The sequence below is a fragment of the Cryptomeria japonica genome, chromosome 2 (assembly GCF_030272615.1).
Source record: "Cryptomeria japonica chromosome 2, Sugi_1.0, whole genome shotgun sequence".
In the NCBI taxonomy this organism is placed as follows: domain Eukaryota; kingdom Viridiplantae; phylum Streptophyta; class Pinopsida; order Cupressales; family Cupressaceae; genus Cryptomeria; species Cryptomeria japonica.
In genome coordinates this window covers 263,074,101-263,095,973 of record NC_081406.1, presented here as the reverse complement: position 1 = coordinate 263,095,973, position 21,873 = coordinate 263,074,101, and the positions used below count along the sequence as shown (strand labels likewise).

The following is a 21,873-nucleotide window of genomic DNA, read 5'->3' as shown; positions in this document are numbered from 1 at the left end:
AGGAACAACTATATGGAGTATGCTTCTCTCCCTGGAAAAATCCGAGATATCCTCACTTTGGATCAATTTATGAATCAGAAAATGAAGCAAGGAAGGAGGAACGACAATAGATTTGCTGCCCCAAGAGATTATCAACAAGCTCTTGGAAGAGTGACTTTGGCACATTTTGATGGGACCACGAAGAGCACAACTAGAGCATGGGTGCAGAAGTTGGACAATTACTTCTCCTTGAGGTCTATGCCGGAAGAAGACGTCATCAAGTTCGCTACCTTGCACTTGAATGGAGTGGCCCACGAATGGTGGTACCATGGGTTGATCACCCTTGGTCATAACTTGATCACCACCTATGCTGATTTCACCAACAAGCTGATTGAGAGATTTGACACCAAGGATCCAGAGGTGAAATTTAGAGAACTTGCTCAACCCAAACAACAAAGTTCGTTGGACACTTACGTAACTGAATTTCAAAATCTATGTTATGGTAAGTAGCATCTCTTTGAAGCGGTTAGTTGTCCTTTTCACTGAAGAACTTGAGGACCTTTGAAAGGTTGGGTCAAAGCATTTGATCCGCCCACCTTGGCAGAAGATATTAAGAAATCTCAAAGCACGGAGTTGGCTGCCCCAAGGAACAAAACTCAGTCCAAGCCTTTTCCTTTCCGAAAGGATAATAAGAAATTTACAAATCAGACCAAGAGGTTTCCTTCGTGAATGGATGATGAGCTTCGTCAAGACCTTCGAAGGAAGAATCTTTGTTATTCTTGCAAAGAACCTTGGGCCCCAGGACATAAGTGTCATGGAATGGGCAATTTGCATCAAATGGAGAGCTATTTTGTGGATGGGTCAGATTCTGAAATTTCAGAACAGCAAACTGAAGTTGAGGACAACGAGTATGAAGAGGCTCCTGAAGGGCCTGAAATTGGGTTAGAAGACACAGGAGTGGTTGCTCAACTCTCGAGCATTCACAAGAATGAGTCCTTTAGAGTTCGAGGTGTGATTGGAAAGCATCATGTCATTGCTCTCATTGACACAGGAGCGACTCATAATTTCATTGATGAGAGGATTGTTGCAAAGAGGGGGCTAGTGGCAGAGGAAGTAGAGGGCTTCAAAGTCATGGTAGCAGATGGCTCCACTGTATCCTGCAACCAAATGATTTCTAACATGTCTCTGAAGTTTGCTCATTTTTTCGCCATCACCAGCTCTTTTACAACAACTCAGGTTGCTGAAGTGTTCTTTCGTGAGGTGTTCAGATTACATGGGTTACCGAAGAACATTGTGAGTGATAGGGACAGCAAGTTCCTAAGTGCTTTTTGGCAAGGATTTTCAGATTATGTGGTATTGTGCTCACTCCAAGCACAAGCTATCACCCACAAACTGATGGGCAGATCGAGATAGTGAATAAGTGGTTGGAAGGATATCTTAGAAACTTTGTCTCAGAGCAGCAGAATGCATGGGTGAGATGGCTTCACCTAGGAGAGTATTGCTACAATTCCTCCTATCACATGTCCATCTGGATGTCACCATTCATGACACAATATGGTTATGAAGCTCCTAGCTTCGCTGACTTAGTATTTGGTGATAGCAGAACCCCTTAGGCGAAGGATATGATGCAACAGAGTTCAGAGATTCCGAGGATTCTGAGGGACAATCTCCAGCATGCACAGAATCAACAGAAGTTGTGTGTTGATCAAAAGCGAAAAGAGCGCATCTTTGAGGTGGGTGACATGGTTTACTTGAGGCTCCAACCCTACAGAAAGTCTACTCTCAAGAAGAGTGGAGTTGAGAAATTGAAGCCACGATTCTATGCACCTTTCAGAGTCAACAGGAGAATTAGAGAAGTGGCATATGAGCTGGAATTACCGGCAAGCAGCAGGATTCATAATGTATTTCATGTCTCTCGCCTCAAGAAGGGACACAATGTTGTTGCTTCAGCTGAGTTACCCCCGCTTGATGAGGGGGGAGAGCTAGTTTTGGTCCGTGAAGCTATCCTTGAGGAGAAGGGTGATCAAGGAATACTTGATCAAATTGAAAAATTTGCTATCAAAGGATGCTACATGGGAAAATGAGGAGAATTTACTACATCTAGCCTTACAGTTGCTTGAGGACAAGCAATTTTGGGGAGGGCAGACTGTAATGTCCCCTTCTCGATGATGTACTTTTAGTGGTCCATTGGCCTATCCCTCAGACCCGTAGGCTATGTGGAATGAAGAATTAGGGTTTCAAACGTTGGTGAGGCAAGAACTTACTATTTTTAGTAAGTTAGGGGTTGGTTGTTTGGATGATGTTGTCCTACTGAGCTTTCCATGCTCTGTCAGTGGGTGCAAGGATCATGCTTTTCGGAGCAGTAATTCATGACTTACTATTTTTAGTAAGTGGCAGTATGGAGTATTTCTATTTTTGGCAGTGGACAGGGTCCTGGTCTTGCAGCAGTTATTTGGTCTTCTTTACTCTGCTTCATCCTGGTTTCTGTTAATGATCAGTAGTGGAGTCATAAGTAATTTAATTAAATATTATTTCCTTGTCAAAGGTTTAATATTTAAATATTTGCAGTTACTGATTAATTGTTGAGGATAACTTAGGGAAAAAATAATTAATTAATATTCATATGATTATTTCCTAAATCAAAGGGCGAATTTGTTTGTGGCCATATAGGAGGATTAAACATCTTTTGTTTAATGTTTAATATTGCAAAAAGATGCCACCATAAGGAAAGTTCAAACTTGCCTAGGAAAGGTAAGTGGGCGCCATGTTGGTGGGGAGACATAAGGCGAAATGAAAGTGAATTTGAATGGAGTTTGGGGCCATTTGCATTTGCATTTGGGAAGGCGTGAAGTTATAAATATGAGCCTTGGGCTCTCATTTGGGCTATCTCGAAAATTTGCATTGTTATGCTCCGGATTGGCGTCAGAACTTTGAAGCTTCGTAGTGCGGCTCCCTAGTGCTTTCCAGTTTCGTACTTGAGATATAGTACCTAGCTGCGTGTTGTAATCTATGATACTTTCATTGCATATTTCAATGTTTTTGGAGTTTGGAGTGATTTCTGGAGTTGTTGGTTTCCCTGTGGCTGAAGCACGTTGTTTATCACACCTCTTTGCCTGAGTGTCTGGTCATTTTGGTTACTGGTTCAATCATCCTTCTTGCTGCTGGCGATTCATACTGTAAGTTTGTGGAACTTTTCATTGAGTATTGAATTTAATAATGCAAATCAAAAATACCTAGCTAGGCGTGGGCTTTAGAGGGTGCATTGGGACGTGTGCCAAGTAATTTGGGGTGTTTTGGTAGCTTCCTTCTGGTTTGTCTTAGTCGTTGCTGGTCTAATGTTGGTTTGGGAATGATTTGGGGGGAATTGAGTGAGAATTCAGAGAGATATGAGTAATTTAGTGGGTTTATAGGTTGATGATTATGCATTTTCAGCCTATTGTTTTTAATGCTGGAAGAGTATCATGATCATTACCTTTTATGTTCAACATTATTCTTCTACTCTCACTTTCCTTTTTATTGTAAGGTTAAGTAGTAGTACTACGAACCAATTCTAGATTGTAATCTCTTATCCCGCTGAAAAGTGGAAGAGGCTGGCTTGCTGCCTACATCGGATAGATTGTAATTCAGTCCTCCAACTGCATAAGTGGTCGAGTGATGTTGGTTGTAATGGTCCTCCCGCTGCATAAGCGGTTGAGTTGAGTAATTTGTAATTCAGTCCTCTCGCTGAAATATTGCGGTAGAGTGATTTGTGTCTGTAGTATTGTTCTCTTGGCCAGTTCACCGCTAAGTTTCTTGCTTTCCCGCTGGATAAGCGGAAGGGGTTGGCTTGCCGCCCAGTATTGTATTTACTTTATCATTTCCAACAGATTTGTGAGCTAACAAACCCCTTATCACCGTATGCTCTCACCTTCCCACATTGTGCACTTGGTGATCAGAAAGTAGAAGGGTTGCATTTTCAGCAAGCTTTGAGTATATGTTTTCTAACCTTAACGAGTTATGTGTTGGTTGGTAATTCTTATTGCTCTTAATCCAAAAAAAAACTATCCAGGATATAACACAACACCAACCTGAAAGTGAATATGAAGAAGACAACAAGGCAGAGGTGGATTACATTTATCCTTCAAAGAAGAAAGATCTACCCATCATTAAGGCATTCAAGAATGTCAAGATATACAAGAGGTGGTTGCAAGAACCAAGACATACAAAGAGGATCAGGCATTCACAATGAGGAGGAAGTTGGACAATCTTGAATTTCCTCCAGAAATCCAAGAATCATTACCAATACAACAAGAGAGTAATCCAAGATGAAGGCTTCAAGTGAAGGGATTCAGGATCAAGGGTAGGTGAAGGTGATCAAATTGATTAAGATGATGCAATTCGGGAATATCTTCCACCATCATCACCTCAAGCGCTTGAAAATGTTGAGTATCAAGAGATATTGTTCAATCACAAACACTTGTGATGAATTTCAAGGAACAGGCTGAGGTGGCAACAACTCACTTTCATTCAACAATCAAGGTCAACACGTCCAAATACATTAAACCTAATTCATTCAAAGATGGAGCAAGTGACACATGGCAGTGCTTCGAAGTTTGTATGTACCAAACCTCATCATTCATTGGTCGGAATTCAATGGTCATGTGTCCTAAAATTGTGATTCTATCATTAGTCAAGCATTAAATGTTATATAATGGGTGTAACAAACCCTAATTAGGGTTTCTATCTTGTAATCTTGGCCATAGAAGTGGATTCGATCCTAGCCGTTCATTTGAAAAGGGCTCTCTATATAAGGCTTGCTCTCCTCATTTGTAAGGGGTTAATAGAGAATAGTTAGTGAATAAACATTAGAAAGCAGTTAGAAATAGAGTAGAGTAGGAGAAAAGGAGATTCTTGCCAAGACTTTGTTGCAAAAAAACATGTTATTTTCGTTGAAGATATGGTGAATTTCATGTGCTGATTCAACATATTTGCATGGTTTCTGCTTTTCATTTGTTTCAATGTTAATTAAATGGATGGAAGTTATTATGGATGATTAATGGTGAAATTTGGATGTTCATGCTACTTGTATTTTGTTGATTGCTAAATACTTTGCACAATCAACTGAACTCTTTACGTAAGCTTAACTTCGATTGCTTTTCACTCACAAATATGCATTACATTGATGGTGTCTATGTTGTTGGTAGTAATTTGAACATCATTAGCTCTCCTTAGAAGATTGCACCAGCTTTCCCTAGTTGTTCCTTGCATGGTGAAACAAAGCATGTTTGAGTTTCACCATGTCATTCATCGTCTCCTACATTCTTAGGATTAGATTAGCTTTCTTAACCCTTAATTCCTTTTACTATTTATTTCCAAGTTAAGTAAATTCCTACATTCTAGCAGCATTCAAGCCTCATGTACAACGTAAGTCCACCTTGTGATTCCATCATATCACATCAAACCATCGAGTTTATCCACATGTCAAGACCGGGCAATACAAACCTTGGAGTCACCTCGTATGATCACATAGCTTAGCATTCGAGAGTATTTTGTTCAAGAGAGGATAAAATACTCAGTATTTTATTCTATGTATGAGGTGCATAAAAAACACATCAACAGGCCCATTGCTTGTATGAAGAAGAGGGAGCTTTAGGGTGAGTTGGATGGGTTCATCACTACTTACCCTTCCGCCAATTGTATTTTTGGTCGTGATTTCGATGCCATCCTCCCTATTTAGGACAAGAGGGGTGGTGTTTAGAAATTCAATCAGTCTCATAGAGACTTCAGTAGTTGGGTTGCTAAGAATAATGTCATAGAAATTGGCTTAGGAATGGGACCTACACTTGGAATAACAAAAGGCTGAGTTTAGGAACTTTGTAGAGAAGCAGGACAGGTTTCTCTTCCATGGTGATCTTGCGTCCTTTCCTTTCAGATTGGAAGCATCCATCCTCCCTTGCTTGGGGTCGGATCATTATACTATTCGACTGGAAATATTGGGAGACAGAAATCCATGTAGACACCCATTTAAATTTGAGAATATGTGGATGAAGGATCTAGCTTTCTTCGACCTTATAACAGAATGGTGGGGTAAGGAGCACTGTTTGGAGTCAAAGCCATTTTTCTTTGTCTCAAATCTTAAATCAATTAATTTTAAGTTGTAGCAATGGAATAAGGAACACTTCAAAAAGGTTTTCAAGACCAAGTTGGAGTTGGAAGAAAAGATGGCGGATTTGAATGATGTAATGCTAAAGGAGGGCATGGACAAAAACAGTTTCTTAAAAGGAAAAGAGCTTCTTAAAGATTATGAAGGCATTCTTGGCACGGAGGAGTTATTTTGAAGGCAGAAGTTGAGGGAAAACTAGATCGTTGAGGGAAATAAGAACTTGAAATTCTTCCACAATGTGACAAGGCAGTGAAGAGATTTTAACAGAATATCTACTCTAAAGAAGGCGGACAGTTTAGTCATTGATGACCCAAAGATGGTGGCATATGAAGTAGTTTCCTTTTTCCACAATCTGTTGAATAACAAGGAGGGGTCAGACTTGTTGGCATAGGCTTCCCCCACCAACCACATCCCCAAATTAGTTAGTGAGGAGCAAAATAGGATGTTGAATGATCGATTCACCTTTGAGGAGGTAACTAGCTTTGAAACAATTTCACCTGGACAAGGCACCTGGTCCTAATGGGTTCCTTGTCGGTTTCTTCCAAAATTGTTGGCATACAATGGGAGAGGAGTTAGTGGATACTCTCAAGGTGTCAAGAAACTCAGGGAGAATATTGAGGGAGATCAATAACACTTACATTGCTTTGATACCAAAGAAGGAAAAGGCCATCACTCTAGAGGAGTTTTGACCTATATCCCTCTATAACTCCACTTACACGATAATGGCAAAAGTTATGGCTAACAAACTCAAGAAAATCTTCCCACACATCATCTCAAACAAGCAAACAGGGTTTGTCCCAAGGAGGTCCATTATGGATGGGGTCATTATTGCTCAAGAATCCATTCACTCCATCCATCATAATAAAGACCCAAGCATGCTGATCAAGCTAATCAAGAAGGCTTATGACAAAGTGGACTTTCGTTTCCTATGTAAAGTTTTGGAAGCCTTTGGATTCAATAGATAGTGGATAGATTGGGTTTTTTGTTGTATCTCAAGCCCAAGGTTCTTGGTTCTAGTCAATAGATCTCTGGAGTGGTTTTTTGAAGCCTCAAGAGGGTTGAGGTAGGGCGAGCCCCTATAGACCTTCCTATTCATCATCATAGCTGAGGTGTTTGGTAGAACTTTCAAATGCTACCAAGAGCATGATCTATTGACAGAAATTCAGGTGACTAGTGTTGTTCCAACCATCACTCATCAACAATTTGCTAATGACACCATGCTTTTCAAGAACACAAAGAAGAGAGGCCATAAATATGCAAAGAATTCTAGATTCCTATGCAAGGGCTTTTGGTCAAGAGGTTAGTTGGGATAAGTTTGAGATTTTCTTCTTTAGCCCTCCAAGCGAGATGGCAGAAATTGCTAGAAACCTAGAGTTTAAGATTGGTCAGCTTCCTTGAATATACCTTGACCTTCCCTTGGCTAAGGGGTTGAGGTCAACCAAATTGTGGGATCCCCTGGGGGATAATCTGAAGAAGATGACATCATGAAAAGGAAGGTGGCTCTCATTCGAGAGAATTATAATGCTGAAATAAGTGATTTCAACCTTACCTATCTATCTAATTTCTTTCTTAACCCCATCTGTTGGACTCAATCAGCAAATGATCCAAAAGATGAGGAATTTTTTTGTCAAGGCCTTGTAGAGAAGAAGATTGTGCTGATCTCTTGGGAGAAAATTTGTATGCTAAACGAACATGGAGGGGTTGGTTTGTACAATCAATTGTGGCAAAATAAAGCTTTGGGTGCAAAGTTAGTCTACAAGATATATAACGAGTCATAATTGAAATGGGTCAGATGGAGCAAATCATGAGAGAATTTTTAGAATATCTAACCCTTCTTCATGGTCTAGGGTGTGAAATTTTCTACAAAAAATGTAGAACGATGATTTCAGATCACCTATTGTAGGATATTTATGATGGTGGATCGGTGTTGTTTTAGGAGGATTCATGGGGAGGTTATCCAAGTATTGATAGCATCCTTTTGGCTAAACAAACCAAAGCGTTGTTGAAACAACGATGGAGTTGCTTCGTCAAAGATTATGTGGTAATTATCAACAATGACTACTCTCTTGGTTGATTTTGGAAGGATATCAAATTTGATTGTTTTCCGGAGGAAGAACTGAATAGGATTATGGTGCAGGAGCACACAGGTGGATAGGCGATCAGCACCGACCAAAAAAATGTTGGTTTGTTTTCTTTAGTTTTGGTTTGGTCAGTTTTGGTTTTGGCATCTCTCTATCCAATTAGTAGTCTCAACCCTCACTATAATTTGAGCACAGTTATCTGTCATCATTAGAGTGGATATTAATGAATGATCTACTCCAGTTTTTATCTTCATGATTCATTGTGTGAATTGAAGCAAAATGGATCAAAAAACCTTGCATTGAATCCAAGCTCACATTTCAATGACATACTGTGTTGTGAGGCATGTTAGAGGAAGCACTTGAAGTGTCTAAAGACTCAGACTATAAATTTGATCTTACAATACAACTTGGAAGGATTGAAGTAGCAAAGGCAACTACTGTTGAAGCACAGAACGAATCAAATGGATTTGTCGAGCAAACTTTAGGCAACAGGTGTAAAGCCAAATTCTTCAACCTTTGCTTACAGGTTGTGATAGATGTTTTGGAGCAAGGTGCAGCATCCATCAAAGCGTATGGTTCTTGTTTCCTTTTAAGTGTCTTGGTAGACACATTTGCAATTTGTGGGAGAATGGACAAAGCAATAAACTATTTGACCGAATGCCTCTTGGAAACATCGTCTCTAAATGCAGGATTTGCACAAAATGGATTTTCAAAAAGACTTAAGAAACTTTCAAGCAAATATATTGGCAGTCATAGAGACAAAATCCACAACCTTTGTTAGTATTCTTGCAATCTATATAAAGTCTTGGAGCAGGCTATGTATTTCCAATGAGACATAAATCTTTTGAACTTACAAACAAAATCCATTTGACAAGTAAAAGCCAATTCAGCTTCCAAAACATCAAGCAGTGAAAAGAAAGAAAAAAATCTGTGTTAAACAACAAGAGCAACAATGAAGAAGGTGAGGGCATGGGTAGATTCAAATTCATGGGACTATTTGCTAATAGAGAAAGTGAAAAGGTGGCAGCTAGAAGGAAAAACCTTTGCAAATTGTCAAATACAATTTAAGAAGAAAGGAGACCTCATGGAATAGAAGTGACCAGGAATTGGAAAGGGCATTGATTCAAGAAAAGAAAGGAAATCGAATAGATATTGGTCCAAAGACAATAACCATTGAACTGTTTATAAAGAGAAGAAGAAAAAGTGTGGTTTGTGTGGCCAGAGGAGAAGGCAGCGACCCAAAAAGAGTGAGGTGTGGAGCTGCAAAGTGGTGAGTAGAAAAGAGGGCTTTGATGATAGAGCTAGGGTTGTTAAGGATAGAGTAGTAGCAACCCGAGGGAGATATAGAGTGTGGGCATCAATTAAGGGGTTGTAGTCAAGAGAGTTTCTAAGCAGAGGTGGGCTTCGGATGAGAGTGAGTGCAGATTTAAGTTATGGTGTGGCTGTGAAGAGGAAGAGAGGCCAATGAGAGGGCCAGTTTTGCAATAAAGTTCAGAGTTGTTTTGTTTTCAGAATGTATGTATGTAATTTTTCTTTATGTTGACTAAAAGTTTAATCAAAGTGCAGAAAATATATACTACTGTTGATTGCGTTGAGTGTTTGGAAACAAGAGGTGTTGTATCTTGCATCAGATTAAATCCATTTTAGCCGAAAGGTCTCTAGTGTTCCAACAAGGGTGTGATAGGTTGATCTGGGTCAGGTCCAACAATGGACAATACAACGCCAAAGAGGGGTCTAAGGTGGCAGGTAGGCTTGGAACAATGGTCAGATCCGAGATTCCACTCACATATGTTGGAGTAAATATTGCATTCCTAAAGCAGAGGTGTTCTATTGGGTTGCTCTTCAAGAGAAGATCTTGATTGCAGATAAATTTGAGCACCTAGGCTATAAGGGCCCCTTGAGATGTGTCCTCTATTGGAATAATGAAGAATTGATGAATGACTTGCTCTTAGGCTGCCCATTCTCGCAAGAATGTTGGAAGTGGCTTTGTGCGAAATTGCGATGGGTAACAGCACTGCCCAATGACATTCTTAGTTTCTTTAAGGGATGACCTTTTCTTCACAAGACTACCCTTTTTGGTTGTTTGTAGATTGGAAGTCCTTCACTAATTGTTTGCAAAGTATGGAAAGAAAGAAACGACTATATTTTCCAAGAAAAGGAAATGATAATTACCTCCTTTTTAAACAAATTGGAAGCGGTGTTAGTGAATATTGTGAACAGTTGATCAACTTTGCATCTAAATCAGCAATCTTCCTTCACAGACTAGGATAGTAAGATGAGGTTTGCATGGTTGGGGCTTGGGGTACCATAGTTTGTAGGGATTGGTGGGAAAGGTGATTAAATTTTGAGAGCTCAAGTTGTTTGGAAGCCTCCAAAATGGGGTTAGTTTAAGCTTAATTTTGATGGCGCATCCAAGGGTCACCCGAGGCCATCGGGGGCAAGTTGCATTGTTAGATTATGGGATGGCTCGATTGTAGGGCACCTAGCTTTGCCCCTAGAAAAATGCACCAACAATGTGGTGGAATTCTCTACATTAACACAAGAATTGATTTTTTGCAAAGATCTTGGCATCTCAAAGATGGAGCCGGAAGGAGATTCAGCTTTAGTGGTGAATGCAGTCAGAACCAGGGGCACTCCAAATTAGAAATTAAGTGGCATGTTGGACAAGGTGGTTGCTCTCCTCAATTTCTTTGATGCCTTTACCATCTCACACACATACGGGGAAGCCAATATGGATGTTGATGCCTGGGCCAACGTGGCAACAAATGGCATCAAGTTGAGGTCAATAGGCTCATTAGAGATCAACTTAATTCCTATTTCCAAATTGTCCTTTCCTTTGGGTTGGAATCATGTCTTTTGAGGAGTTGGGTAAGAACTCTTTGCTCGAGGCTTTGACAATACATTGGTGGCATATTTGAGATCGGAGGGGATCTTAGCAAATGTGTTAAGAATTAATGAGGATTAATGAGGAGTTACATATCTCCCTCACATACAGACTAGACCTCACATTTATTTTGCTCAACAAATAGTTCTACAAGTCCCATCTTCGAGCAGTCTAAACATGTGGGAGGTTGATGCCTTTCTATAAATGGGATGGCCAAGACAAGAGTGTCGATGTAAAAACGATGGACACACCAATTAGAGTCAAGAGATGTCTTTCTTAGCTACATTTATGATCAACGTTTGTTGATGGTATGCTAGAAGTCGGGGTTGTTAGCGTTGGAAGTGATTAGAAAGATTTTGGGTTAAGCATTTCTTACCACAACCAAAAGACATTGAGTCAATACGGACATCACATCCTATTTTCTGGCAACTCTGTTGAATCTTAGGGAGGTGAAGGTCCAATGTTTGCTTGTATTGCATGATATCTTCAAGCCACCATTTCTCCTAGATGAGACTGATGTTGCAAAACCGAGAGTTGGAATCCCATGGCTAGATGACATCCCCAAACTCTTCTAGCTAGGGGATCAAGTAGCTAGACATCCTTTTCTTTTGAATTTGGATGTTTGGGGTTTGGAGCAGCACTGTCAGTGGGCAAAGACTTCTTTCGTAGGCTAGCGGGCATTGATGTGGAAGCAAACAATCAATGAATGCAGAGGTTCCCCCAAGTGGTGATCTCAAACAAAATCTATGATGGAGTGTGATGGCCTGGGATCCTGGCTTTTTGTCTTACTTGCATTCTCTCTGCGTGCTAGAGGTGGAGGATTTTGGTTCAACATCACACTTGGGCTCTCACGGATGGATCTGAAAGTTTTTTTTGGTGGCTTGTTTCCAGTTTGAACATTGCTTGGTTCCTCTATGTGGCCAGCCCTTCTTGACTATGTATGGTTGAGTTTTTTGGGATAGTAGCCTTGTGGGTTTAGGTTTGTGGGTGGTGGGAGGTGGTTTTGGGCTGTTCTACTTTATGTCTTATTGGTTCCTAGGGAACATCTAAGAAGTTGGATCTATATCACCTATGTAACTTTGTTAATATTAATATAATTACCGTAATCTAGTTGCGCATTATCTTGCAAAAAAAAAAAATTAACTGCTATCATCACCTTACGATGCTTCTCTTGGTTTCATGCAGTTTCTTCAAGCAAAGGGTCAAAACCAAAAGTAATAAGAGAAACAATGAACCCTTTATGACCAAACATAACCAGAAATCTATCTAGTAGATGAGCCTCAAACTTGGGTGCCAATAAGTGAACCTTCTACATCGAAATCTAATTTAAGGAGAATATTTAACACAGCTGCAATTGCCTTAGATGTCTTCTCCTTTTGCAAGGCAAGGACAACCTTCATCTCTCATATACTCTTCACTTCCACCAACTTACACATCTAAGCCAAGGAATTGTGCAAGGTGATATTGGAAGCAAATAATGTCTTCTCTCAACCTCAAGCCACAAAAATTGCAAACCACCATTCTTGCAAACCCAATGTGTCATGCTTACAAGTGAGGTCCTGTTGTGACGTATTCACACATCGCCCCATTGCAAATGGGGACCCCCACTTTTTGCTTTCTAGGGTTAGCCCTTTTGGTTTTGTTGTTAGTCGTTTTAGTCTCTTAGCCTTTGCATTGAAGGGATTGAGTCAAGTGGATCTCCTCAAGAGGTCAGGTCAATTGAGTGATTAGGGGTTATTTAGATCATTCCTAGGGTTTTTTTGTGTACTATCTGGTCGCACTTCAAGTTGCTAAATCAAACCTTGGTTGAATGCATAATGTCCTCCTTGGTCCCATCCCTTACATCAAGGACCGAGCGAATTCGCCTTAAGGAGTCTCAAATGTTATCCTAATCCTCAAAATGTCCTGAAATTTGGCTAAGTTTGGAATGTCATCCTGATATTGAAATTTGACTAAGTCTGGAAAATTAAAGAAACCTCCAAAAACTAGATTTTGCATTATAACTCATGGAGGTCCAAAACCACTCTCAAACATCCTGACAATATATATGGAATATAACTTAAAGTATAAGAATTCTTATATTTAAATGTTATATTCCATATATGAATCCTGACGGAGAGACTAACATGTCAATTTTCGCTCTTGACCCTTCCAAAGGGTCCAAAGCAAAATTTCCTAAAAACTATATTTTGCTCCTTGTTGAGATCAAGATCTTGATTCCTAAGGCATTGTTGGGAGATAATTGTTAAGTCTTGCCTTGAGAAGTGATTTGGAGCAAAGGAAATGATAGAATTGAGGCTAAATCACAAATTTCGCTCCTGACCTTTCCAAAGGGTCCAAAGCGAATTTTCTTGAAACCTCTTTTGCTCCCAATTTTGTGTCAAGCCTAGCTTTGATTGAGGTGGATTGAACTTAGAAGCATCCTTAGACATGCATTTGAGTGAGTTGTGGTCACAAAATGTGAAGAATTTATCCAAAAATACCAATTTCGCTTATGACCCTTCCAAAAGGTCCAGAGCGAATTTCATTATAGGTCCTATCCTTGGCCAAGGTCCAAAGCAAAATCCTTCTTTTAGGCCTTTTTGGGGGTCAAATCAATGATGTCTTCAGGAGAGAGGGATTGAAAGGTCAAGTCTAAGACAAGGTTGAGTGAAAAGAAGTATGAATTGAGCTTAGAGGATCAAATTCGCTCCTGACCTTTCCAAAGATACAGGAGCAAATTCTTTCAAAATCTACATCTCACCTCCAGTTTGGGTGGAATCCTTGGTTCAAGAACCTTGCATAAGGAAGAATGACCTCATCCAAGCCTTAAGGACCTATAATCATGGTTTGAGCTAGTAGAAATGAGTAAAGTTGATGAATTTGAACACAAATGTCAAATTCGCTCCTGACCCTCTCTAAGGTATAGAAGCGAATTTCTTCTAAAAGTGTCTTTTCCTCCTAGCTTCAAGGGAAATTGATTCAAATATCTTCTTATTGATGATTTAAGGTAAGAAATGCCATGTTAGAATGAATATATATCATGTATTCTTAATCATCTTTTGTTTGTTTTGAAGATCAACAAGACCGGGCTAGAAGGAAGAACAGACAACGGCGACCTATTCAAGTTCCATCATCATTAAAGACACCTCAAATGCGTGGAGGAATCAACGTGCTTCTAAAGTGTTGGAAGACTTCAAGTGTTCAAGGAGTTGCAAGCTATCCTCAAGATCTTCATTTTACCACATGGAAAAATCACAGGATGATAGAGAAGAAGGATCTTACAAGCACTTAAGGCGAAGTATGTTACCAGAGAAGGAGTGACTCGACCGTGAGGAGGCCTCATCAAACACATGGGACTCAAGGAGGTACGCTATTCATCAGGTACATCAAGAACGAAGGAGGATCAACCAAAATTAATGCAAAGGTACATTGAAGAAGCAAATAGTTTTAGAAGAGCTAATCAAAGTTAGCTTCTCATCATCATCACATTGAATATCAAAAAAATACAATGTTCCTTGACCACGCACAAACGCAAGACAAGGTGGCATCACAGTCACTGTTCCTCCAGTCAGATAGCTCCACCTCAGCATGTCCAGATTCAATGTACCCGATTCACTAGTGATAACACAAACTTCGAGGCACCTACCCTTGACATCTATTGGTCCATTCTCATGAAATGTAATTTTATCATTGGCTAAAGGAGTTTGTTATAACAAACCCTAATTAGGGTTTCCATCTTGTAATCCTAGCCATTGATTGTAAATCAATCAGAGCCATTGAAATGTAAGGAGCTCTCTATATAAAGCTCTAGCTCTTCATTTGTAAAGGTTAATAGTTAGTTCATAGAGGTTAGAATAGCTAATGATTAATAGCAAATAGAATAGCAATTAGAGTAGATTAGGAGAAGGCAAGAAATTGTTGCCTAAATTGTAAATGAACTCCATTTTCATTGACGTTAAGGTGAAATGTGTTCTTTCTTGCAATATGCATGGTTTCTTATTGAATCTTTAATTTTAGATGGTAGATAATTAGATTGAATGGAGAAAAATTGTTGAATGCACTCGCGTGGAATCCGCCTAGTCCAAACCACTAGCCTCTTGTTGATTGTAAGTGCACCCTGCATGGTCATCTGGCATAGAATGAGCTTAATCTCAAGTCGTTACGCATTTATTGTTCATGCATTAACTTGAATGATGATCAGTGTTTAATAGTAATGATTTGAACATCTTCAAAACTACCCTAGAAGATCGCATTGAGCTGGTGTTGAATTGTTCAATTTGATGGTGAGACCTAGCCCAATAGGACTCCACCTAGTCGTTCATCCATCTTCTTGCATTCTAGGTCTTAGATTAAATTCTCCAAACCCTGTATCTTTTGCCATTTCTTTATCTTCTAGCTAGCAGATAGGATTCAAGGCAGTCAAATGTAAGTCCCCTTGTGATTCTAGCATAATCATATCATACCACAAGAGCTTATCCACACATAGAGACCCTACATATAAGAACCTTGAGTCTTCTCGAATGATCCTTAGGTGAAATCTTCAGCATTCGAGGAAACTTTGTTCAAGAGAGGATAAGATACCTTGGTATTTTATTCTATGTTCGCATGTGCATGAAAAACACATCAATAGGTCCCTAGCCTTACCATCACCAGAGTTCCCAGACTCGCCACAAGTTTGCCGAGTTGGCGAGTCGAGCCAAGCTCGACGATTTTTGACAACTCGTGACTCGGACTCGGTGAGTTTTGACAACTCGTGACTCAGACTCGGTGAATTTTTCTCATAACTCGCCTGACTCACGAGTCAAGCGAGTTATGGAAAAACTCGCCGAGTCCAAGCTCCAGGACTCGCGCCAGGCAAGTCAATGTTTTGACTTGCAAAAAACAAAAAAAAACAAGACGTCCATGAGTTATAATGCAAAATCTAGTTTTTGGAGGATCTTTCAAATTTCCAGACAGTCAAATTTTATGCCATTTCAGGATCAGGATGACATTCCAAACTTCTAAGGCGAGTTCACTCTGACCTTGATGTAAAGGACAGGACCCAGGAGGACACTATGCATTCAACCAGGGTTTGATTTAGCAACTTGAAGCGTGACCAAATAGTACACAAAAACCCTAGGAATGATCTAAATAACCCCTAATCACTCAACTGACCTAACCTCCTTCACTCCACCTTGAGGAGATCCACCTGACTTGATGACCTTTGAGAAACTCAATCCCTTCAATGCAAAGGCTAAGACACCAAAACGACCGACAACAAAACTAAAAGAGCTAACCCTAGAAAGCAAAAAGTGGGGTCCCCATTTGCAATGAGGCGATGTGTGAGTACCTCACAATAGGGATGTTTCTTAAAAATTTGAAAAAAGGGGGTGAGTTGGGGACATTTCCTACCTGTATCCACATCCCAAAAAATCCCCCTATGGGGGCACAAGGTTACTTTTGGCAAGGGACATGTCTCTTAGGAGCATATTTTCAAACCCTTCTGGCCTCACAATTCCCCTTCCATCCAACATATATATAGCCCAAAAACTAAGGGGTCCAAAAAAGACCAAGGTCAACTATAGTCCCAAGGTAAAACCTAATTTCAACAAGCACATTATTTAATGCTACCATACACAAGCACTCCTTAAAGTTTCCAAGTGAAGATGTTCATGATGTCTTATATTTATAACCCAAATATTATTCCTAATTCTGATATGAGTATATGTATACATAATACTAAATGAATTAAATAATGTTACCAATAATTTATGTATTTATTAATTGCCAATTCTATAAATTATTAATTACTACCCCTACTTGAAAATATTAGTTATTAATATATCTGGGGGCTGGTAAGAGGGCAGACAGATCTGATGCATAACAGATCTGGTCTGCCACTGTTATGGAATTAAATATTGCTATTATACAGTCCATGTTAATATTGTAATTAAATTCTATATACAAACATTATCGGGCCTCATTTATGAAGCATACTTAATGAATGAAATTTCAATGAATCAGAATTAATCTGTATCTATATTCTGATTAATTGTTCCCAATGTTTAGACTGCGCTCAGTCCCATATCTTACCATGTTTTATTAATTTGCTGTGATTCTGTAAATCTGATTAGAGTTATTATTTTAGTGCTGTGAACATACAGTGATTAAAGTTATCATTATCATGCTGTGAACACATATTAATACTATGAATTTAATTAAAGTTATTATCTTTATACTGTAAACATACAGCATAGTGGTGCATACCTGCTGTCTCCCTTACGGGTAGGGAGTTACCTCTCATGGCCTGTGTGAATGCCTTCCCAAGGCCTTCAAACTCCCTCTTGTGTTTCTCCTTTCCTGTCGTGGCATTCCTTTTTCTTCCTATTTCTAGAAAGATTTCCTTTATACCTCAATTATTATCTCTATAGGATTATATGATACGATGCTACTTTAAATTATTTCCGTATTAGTTAATTTGGGAGTATGATCATTGTCTGATGTTGGGGGACAATCTCTGACGCAGACAGTCTTTTTCCACCCCAGTAGTCTCCGTTCCTTATGAATTGCAATTCCTATCTCCTTTAATACTTTATTGAACGGTATCCTTTATCAGTCACACCCCTTTACTTCCATTTTGTTTATTTATTATTGTTTCTTTTTAAATGAATCGGTCAACAATTAAGACACCACCTTTATGAGGAGACATTACTAATAGTAATCTCATCGCGACTTTCGATAATTAGTAGTAGTTTTACAATAATTCACACCCTTCTATTTCTAATACGACTTATGATTATTATGAACTAATCAGACTCTTTATTAATCTCTACATTATTTATGAATGGGTCTGACTTGTCTTTTGACTAAGGCAGATTTGTCTTCTTTTTATTACTAACTGCATCGTAATGAATAATCACCGACTTGCCTTGCATTTCAGCCACTATATATTAATTGAGCTTTTGTATGAATCGTATCATATGTGCCTTCTAATAATTTATTCGACCTTCATACTATTCTGTCAGCATGTAGGATGATGCACATGGATCGCTGTACTTAATAGTCCCAGTACTGCACATCAGTCTGGAATATATACGATTAATACTGATTAATGCTGACCACTAATATGATCGCTACATAATGAATCTATCTTTAATTGTTATTACTTCCTTCACCACTCTAAATGTGTAATATAATATTAATTTAAGTACTTCAAGAATATTATTATTGATATATAAATATTAATTATAAAATAAATATTTAATAATTTCAAATAATCATTTGTTGGTAACTAATATAATAATTGCTTCGTTTAGATTATATATATAACCATCAAGGAGGGGACATGACAATAGAATTACAAACCTTTCCAATCCAATCATTAAATTTACCAAACGGTTGAAGATAATTCAGAACAAGTTCAAATCAATTGAAAATGGTGCAACAAAATCAAAGATTCAAGAGCACACAAGTGTCATAAAGGAAAGAAAAATGATGTTTCAGCACTTTTATGTCTGTGGGCCTGTCTCACATGCAAGTTGCCAACTTTTTGTGTCGGAATCACCAATAAGTGCAGGTAAATTTTTCAGTTTTCCCAAGCACTCACCAGTTAGTTTTCAGGCAAGTAGCTTGCCAACTATTTTTTACTGACGACCCTGCGAGTAACTTGCAGAGATTTTCAACCATGCTAGGGGCAGTTGATCTAGTTATTGCCCTTCAATATAGCTGGGTACCTCTGGATTTTTATTGAGATGATAAAAATTCAAGCATAAGACTTTTCAATAGTTAAGAAAAATAAATTAGTATCCCTTTAACTTGTAGTAAAAGGAGATTACTTATGATTTTATTTATTGATGTATTCTACTAAAGACAAAATACTCCAAAATTGCAAATTCTTAAAGTTTGTCTGAAATAATCACTCAACTAATGCACTCCAATATAATAAAGCATGCAAAGAATATTACATACAAACGAAACTGCTTTTGTCTCACCTCATTTTATCGATGGAATAGTCTAAAATATTCATATGATTTCATCCATTAAAACAAACTATAGTATATGCTATCTCATCATTCACTTTCGATATATAAATCTCCCATTGTATAAATTTGCAAGTTTCACAAATATGCTGTTATGAAGGGAATGATATTTTTTTAATTTTATTTTAGTTTTGGATGTGGATATAATATTGATCCAATAGAAATAAAAAGAAACTGCAAATGTGGAAGTCCAAAATTTCCACTCAAATGCAAACTTCTCAGTAAGGCTGTTACCTTAATTATATGTCCATCATCAGTATGGAAGTCATCTCGCTTTACCAAATTAGACTCATCTTTACTGTCATGCAAAGATCTCCTATGCCTGGTGCTTTGCATGATCCTCCTGAGATATCTCTGTTCTCTACTAGGCATCCAAATTGCTGCTAGTTCAGCACGTAAATTACGAAATACCTGAGGCTGCAACAATCATTTGAGTTAATCAACTTAGCAGGCCATGTTAGGTCCAAATATGCAGTTTAAGAGAGAAATCTTGATGTATAGGATACAAGTTAAGTAAAAAGAAATAAAAGATAATTAGTATTGCATCTGGATGTTCTATTATAGATATCTATGCAGTCTAACTTATTCATATTAAACAAAATATGAAATAAACAGTAAAAAAATTCAATATGATGCAATCAGGTGTTGAAAATGTGTTTAATCACTCTCCCTATTAGATTTGGGGAGTTGGAAGACATATACATAGTTAGAAAGTGATCATAATATTTACAAGATAAGGAAGAAATTGATGAATAACTAAAAAATCAATATGTAAAGACTGCTATAATAGTTCAATTTTATAGTGCTTCGAATCCCTTTCAAAGATCATTAGAATGAGACATGAAAATTGATAGTGGGGAAAGTACACAGGATGGGAATAGTACTATTATTAGTGGGAAGATGGGAATGGAAAATCATTACAGAATCATTTGGGTTTCTCAGAAGTGATAAATATCCTGCTGAGAAAAAATAGAAATCATCATAGCTTTGAAATATTATAAAGCAACTTTTTCTTGGAGCCTATCAAAGAAGATGCAAGCGCATCCATGAAACAAAGGTTCAAAATTGAAAATAATAGATAGATGCAAAAGGCAGAAAAAGTCATCAGATAAACCTCAAATAAAGATGGGTTTCTATTCTGTTTCTATTTCGTGTCTCCAAATGGAGCAAGAAAAAATATTTAAAGTATTCAAACTTGTTTTTAGGATTTAAAGCATATTATTTGTCCATTATGGGTTTAATTCTCTAGAAAAGTTTTAGATGAATGGGTGCAGAAAACATAGGTCAATTTGAAATTCACATCAAACTTTTCAGAGTGATTAAAACATAGGGTTACTTCATGGTTGTTTTCAAATGTCCTGAGATGTCAAACAAAGTTCAAAAAGCATTTTCTGAAGTCTTTGTTTACAGCCTTTGAATGGAACCCTACATTAGATGTTTTAATAAATAAAAGATTTTGGAAAAACTACATGGGTTGATATCCTTAACTTGTTGCTGTGATTTTGAAAGCTTTCTCCAGGATTATTATAGTTCCTAGGTTATGTCTAGTAAATTGCTAATACCAAGGCGTGTTGTCTCACATGAAAGTTGGTATTCTAATCTCTAAGTTGCCGGTTCGGGTTCAAGTTCGAGAACCCAATTTGCTGGTCTGACAAAATTTTGAAAAGGGGTTTGGGTTCGTTAGTACAAAAACAATATAAAAATATATATTATATATAATATTATATTAATAAATAATATATAATAATAAAACATATATGATATAATAATATATATTGTAATAATATATTATAATATATATTATTATATTAAAAAAAAATATGAATATTCAACATAATATATGAAATATAAAAATTATTAATATAAAATATAGGAATATACTATATGAAATATAATAAAAATATTAACTTCAGTTGGGATACATAAACTATAAGAAATATAAATATATTAACTTCGGACAATCGGGATACATATACTAATATTAAATATAAAAATATTAACTTCAGACGGTCGAGATATATGAAATATTTTGACGAGATATGAACTAGCTCGCAGCTAGTGTAACAGCAGAAAATCGCAAGCATTTGGCGGTAAAATAAAGAGAAAAGTTAAAACAAAAACCCTAAAAATGTAAGCTTTTCCAAACCGCGACGGAGCAAGAGAAATTTCCATGCCAGATTGACAGATTGACTAAACCCAAAGGCATATCGGCTTCAAACCCAGACCCAAATCGAACCAGACCAAGACCAGGGGGTCAAGGGGAAGAACCCGGTAACTTTGTCTAATCTCTTTAAAACCATGGGATAATTTTGTAGATGATCTTAAACTGAATGCAAGGGCACTATATGAGTTTGTAGGGTTATTGGTTTGCACAGTCTGTTAACCTAATTCCAAGGATAAACAAACTAGGCATATAAAATAGCAGTCCGAAACTCCTAGCTAGTTGTAGGGTTGATGACAAATTCAATGCAAGGAAGAATGCTACATGGCCTAGTGGCGAAAGAAAAAACCTTAAGGAGACAACATTTTTATCCTCATAGGAAAATTCTTGGGCATCGATGCATTGTCTCAAGTCAGACTAAAGCAACCTAGTATGGAACACGTTGTGAATTAGCTCACTCTAAAGTCTAATCCTTGATGGTTAAATGTTTAGTTATTGAGTGAATTAATAGTATAATCAAGGACTATAAAAATCATGTAGAAAATAAAAGGGAAAAAGCTCGTAAATAAGTTTCAGGACCATGACGAACGAATCAAATTTGTTTCTGCAATTGCATTGTGCAGATT

General features: G+C 37.9%; 1 protein-coding gene across 1 annotated transcript in view; it reads right to left on the bottom strand.

The window, feature by feature from the left end:
- Positions 1-21,873, bottom strand: part of LOC131056066 (uncharacterized) — a 252,670-nt gene that overhangs the window by 115,951 nt on the left and 114,846 nt on the right. Inside the window, exon 8 of the mRNA XM_057990398.2 lies at positions 19,321-19,503. Coding sequence (XP_057846381.1) covers positions 19,321-19,503 — 183 coding nt within the window. The remainder of the gene's footprint in view (positions 1-19,320; positions 19,504-21,873) is intronic.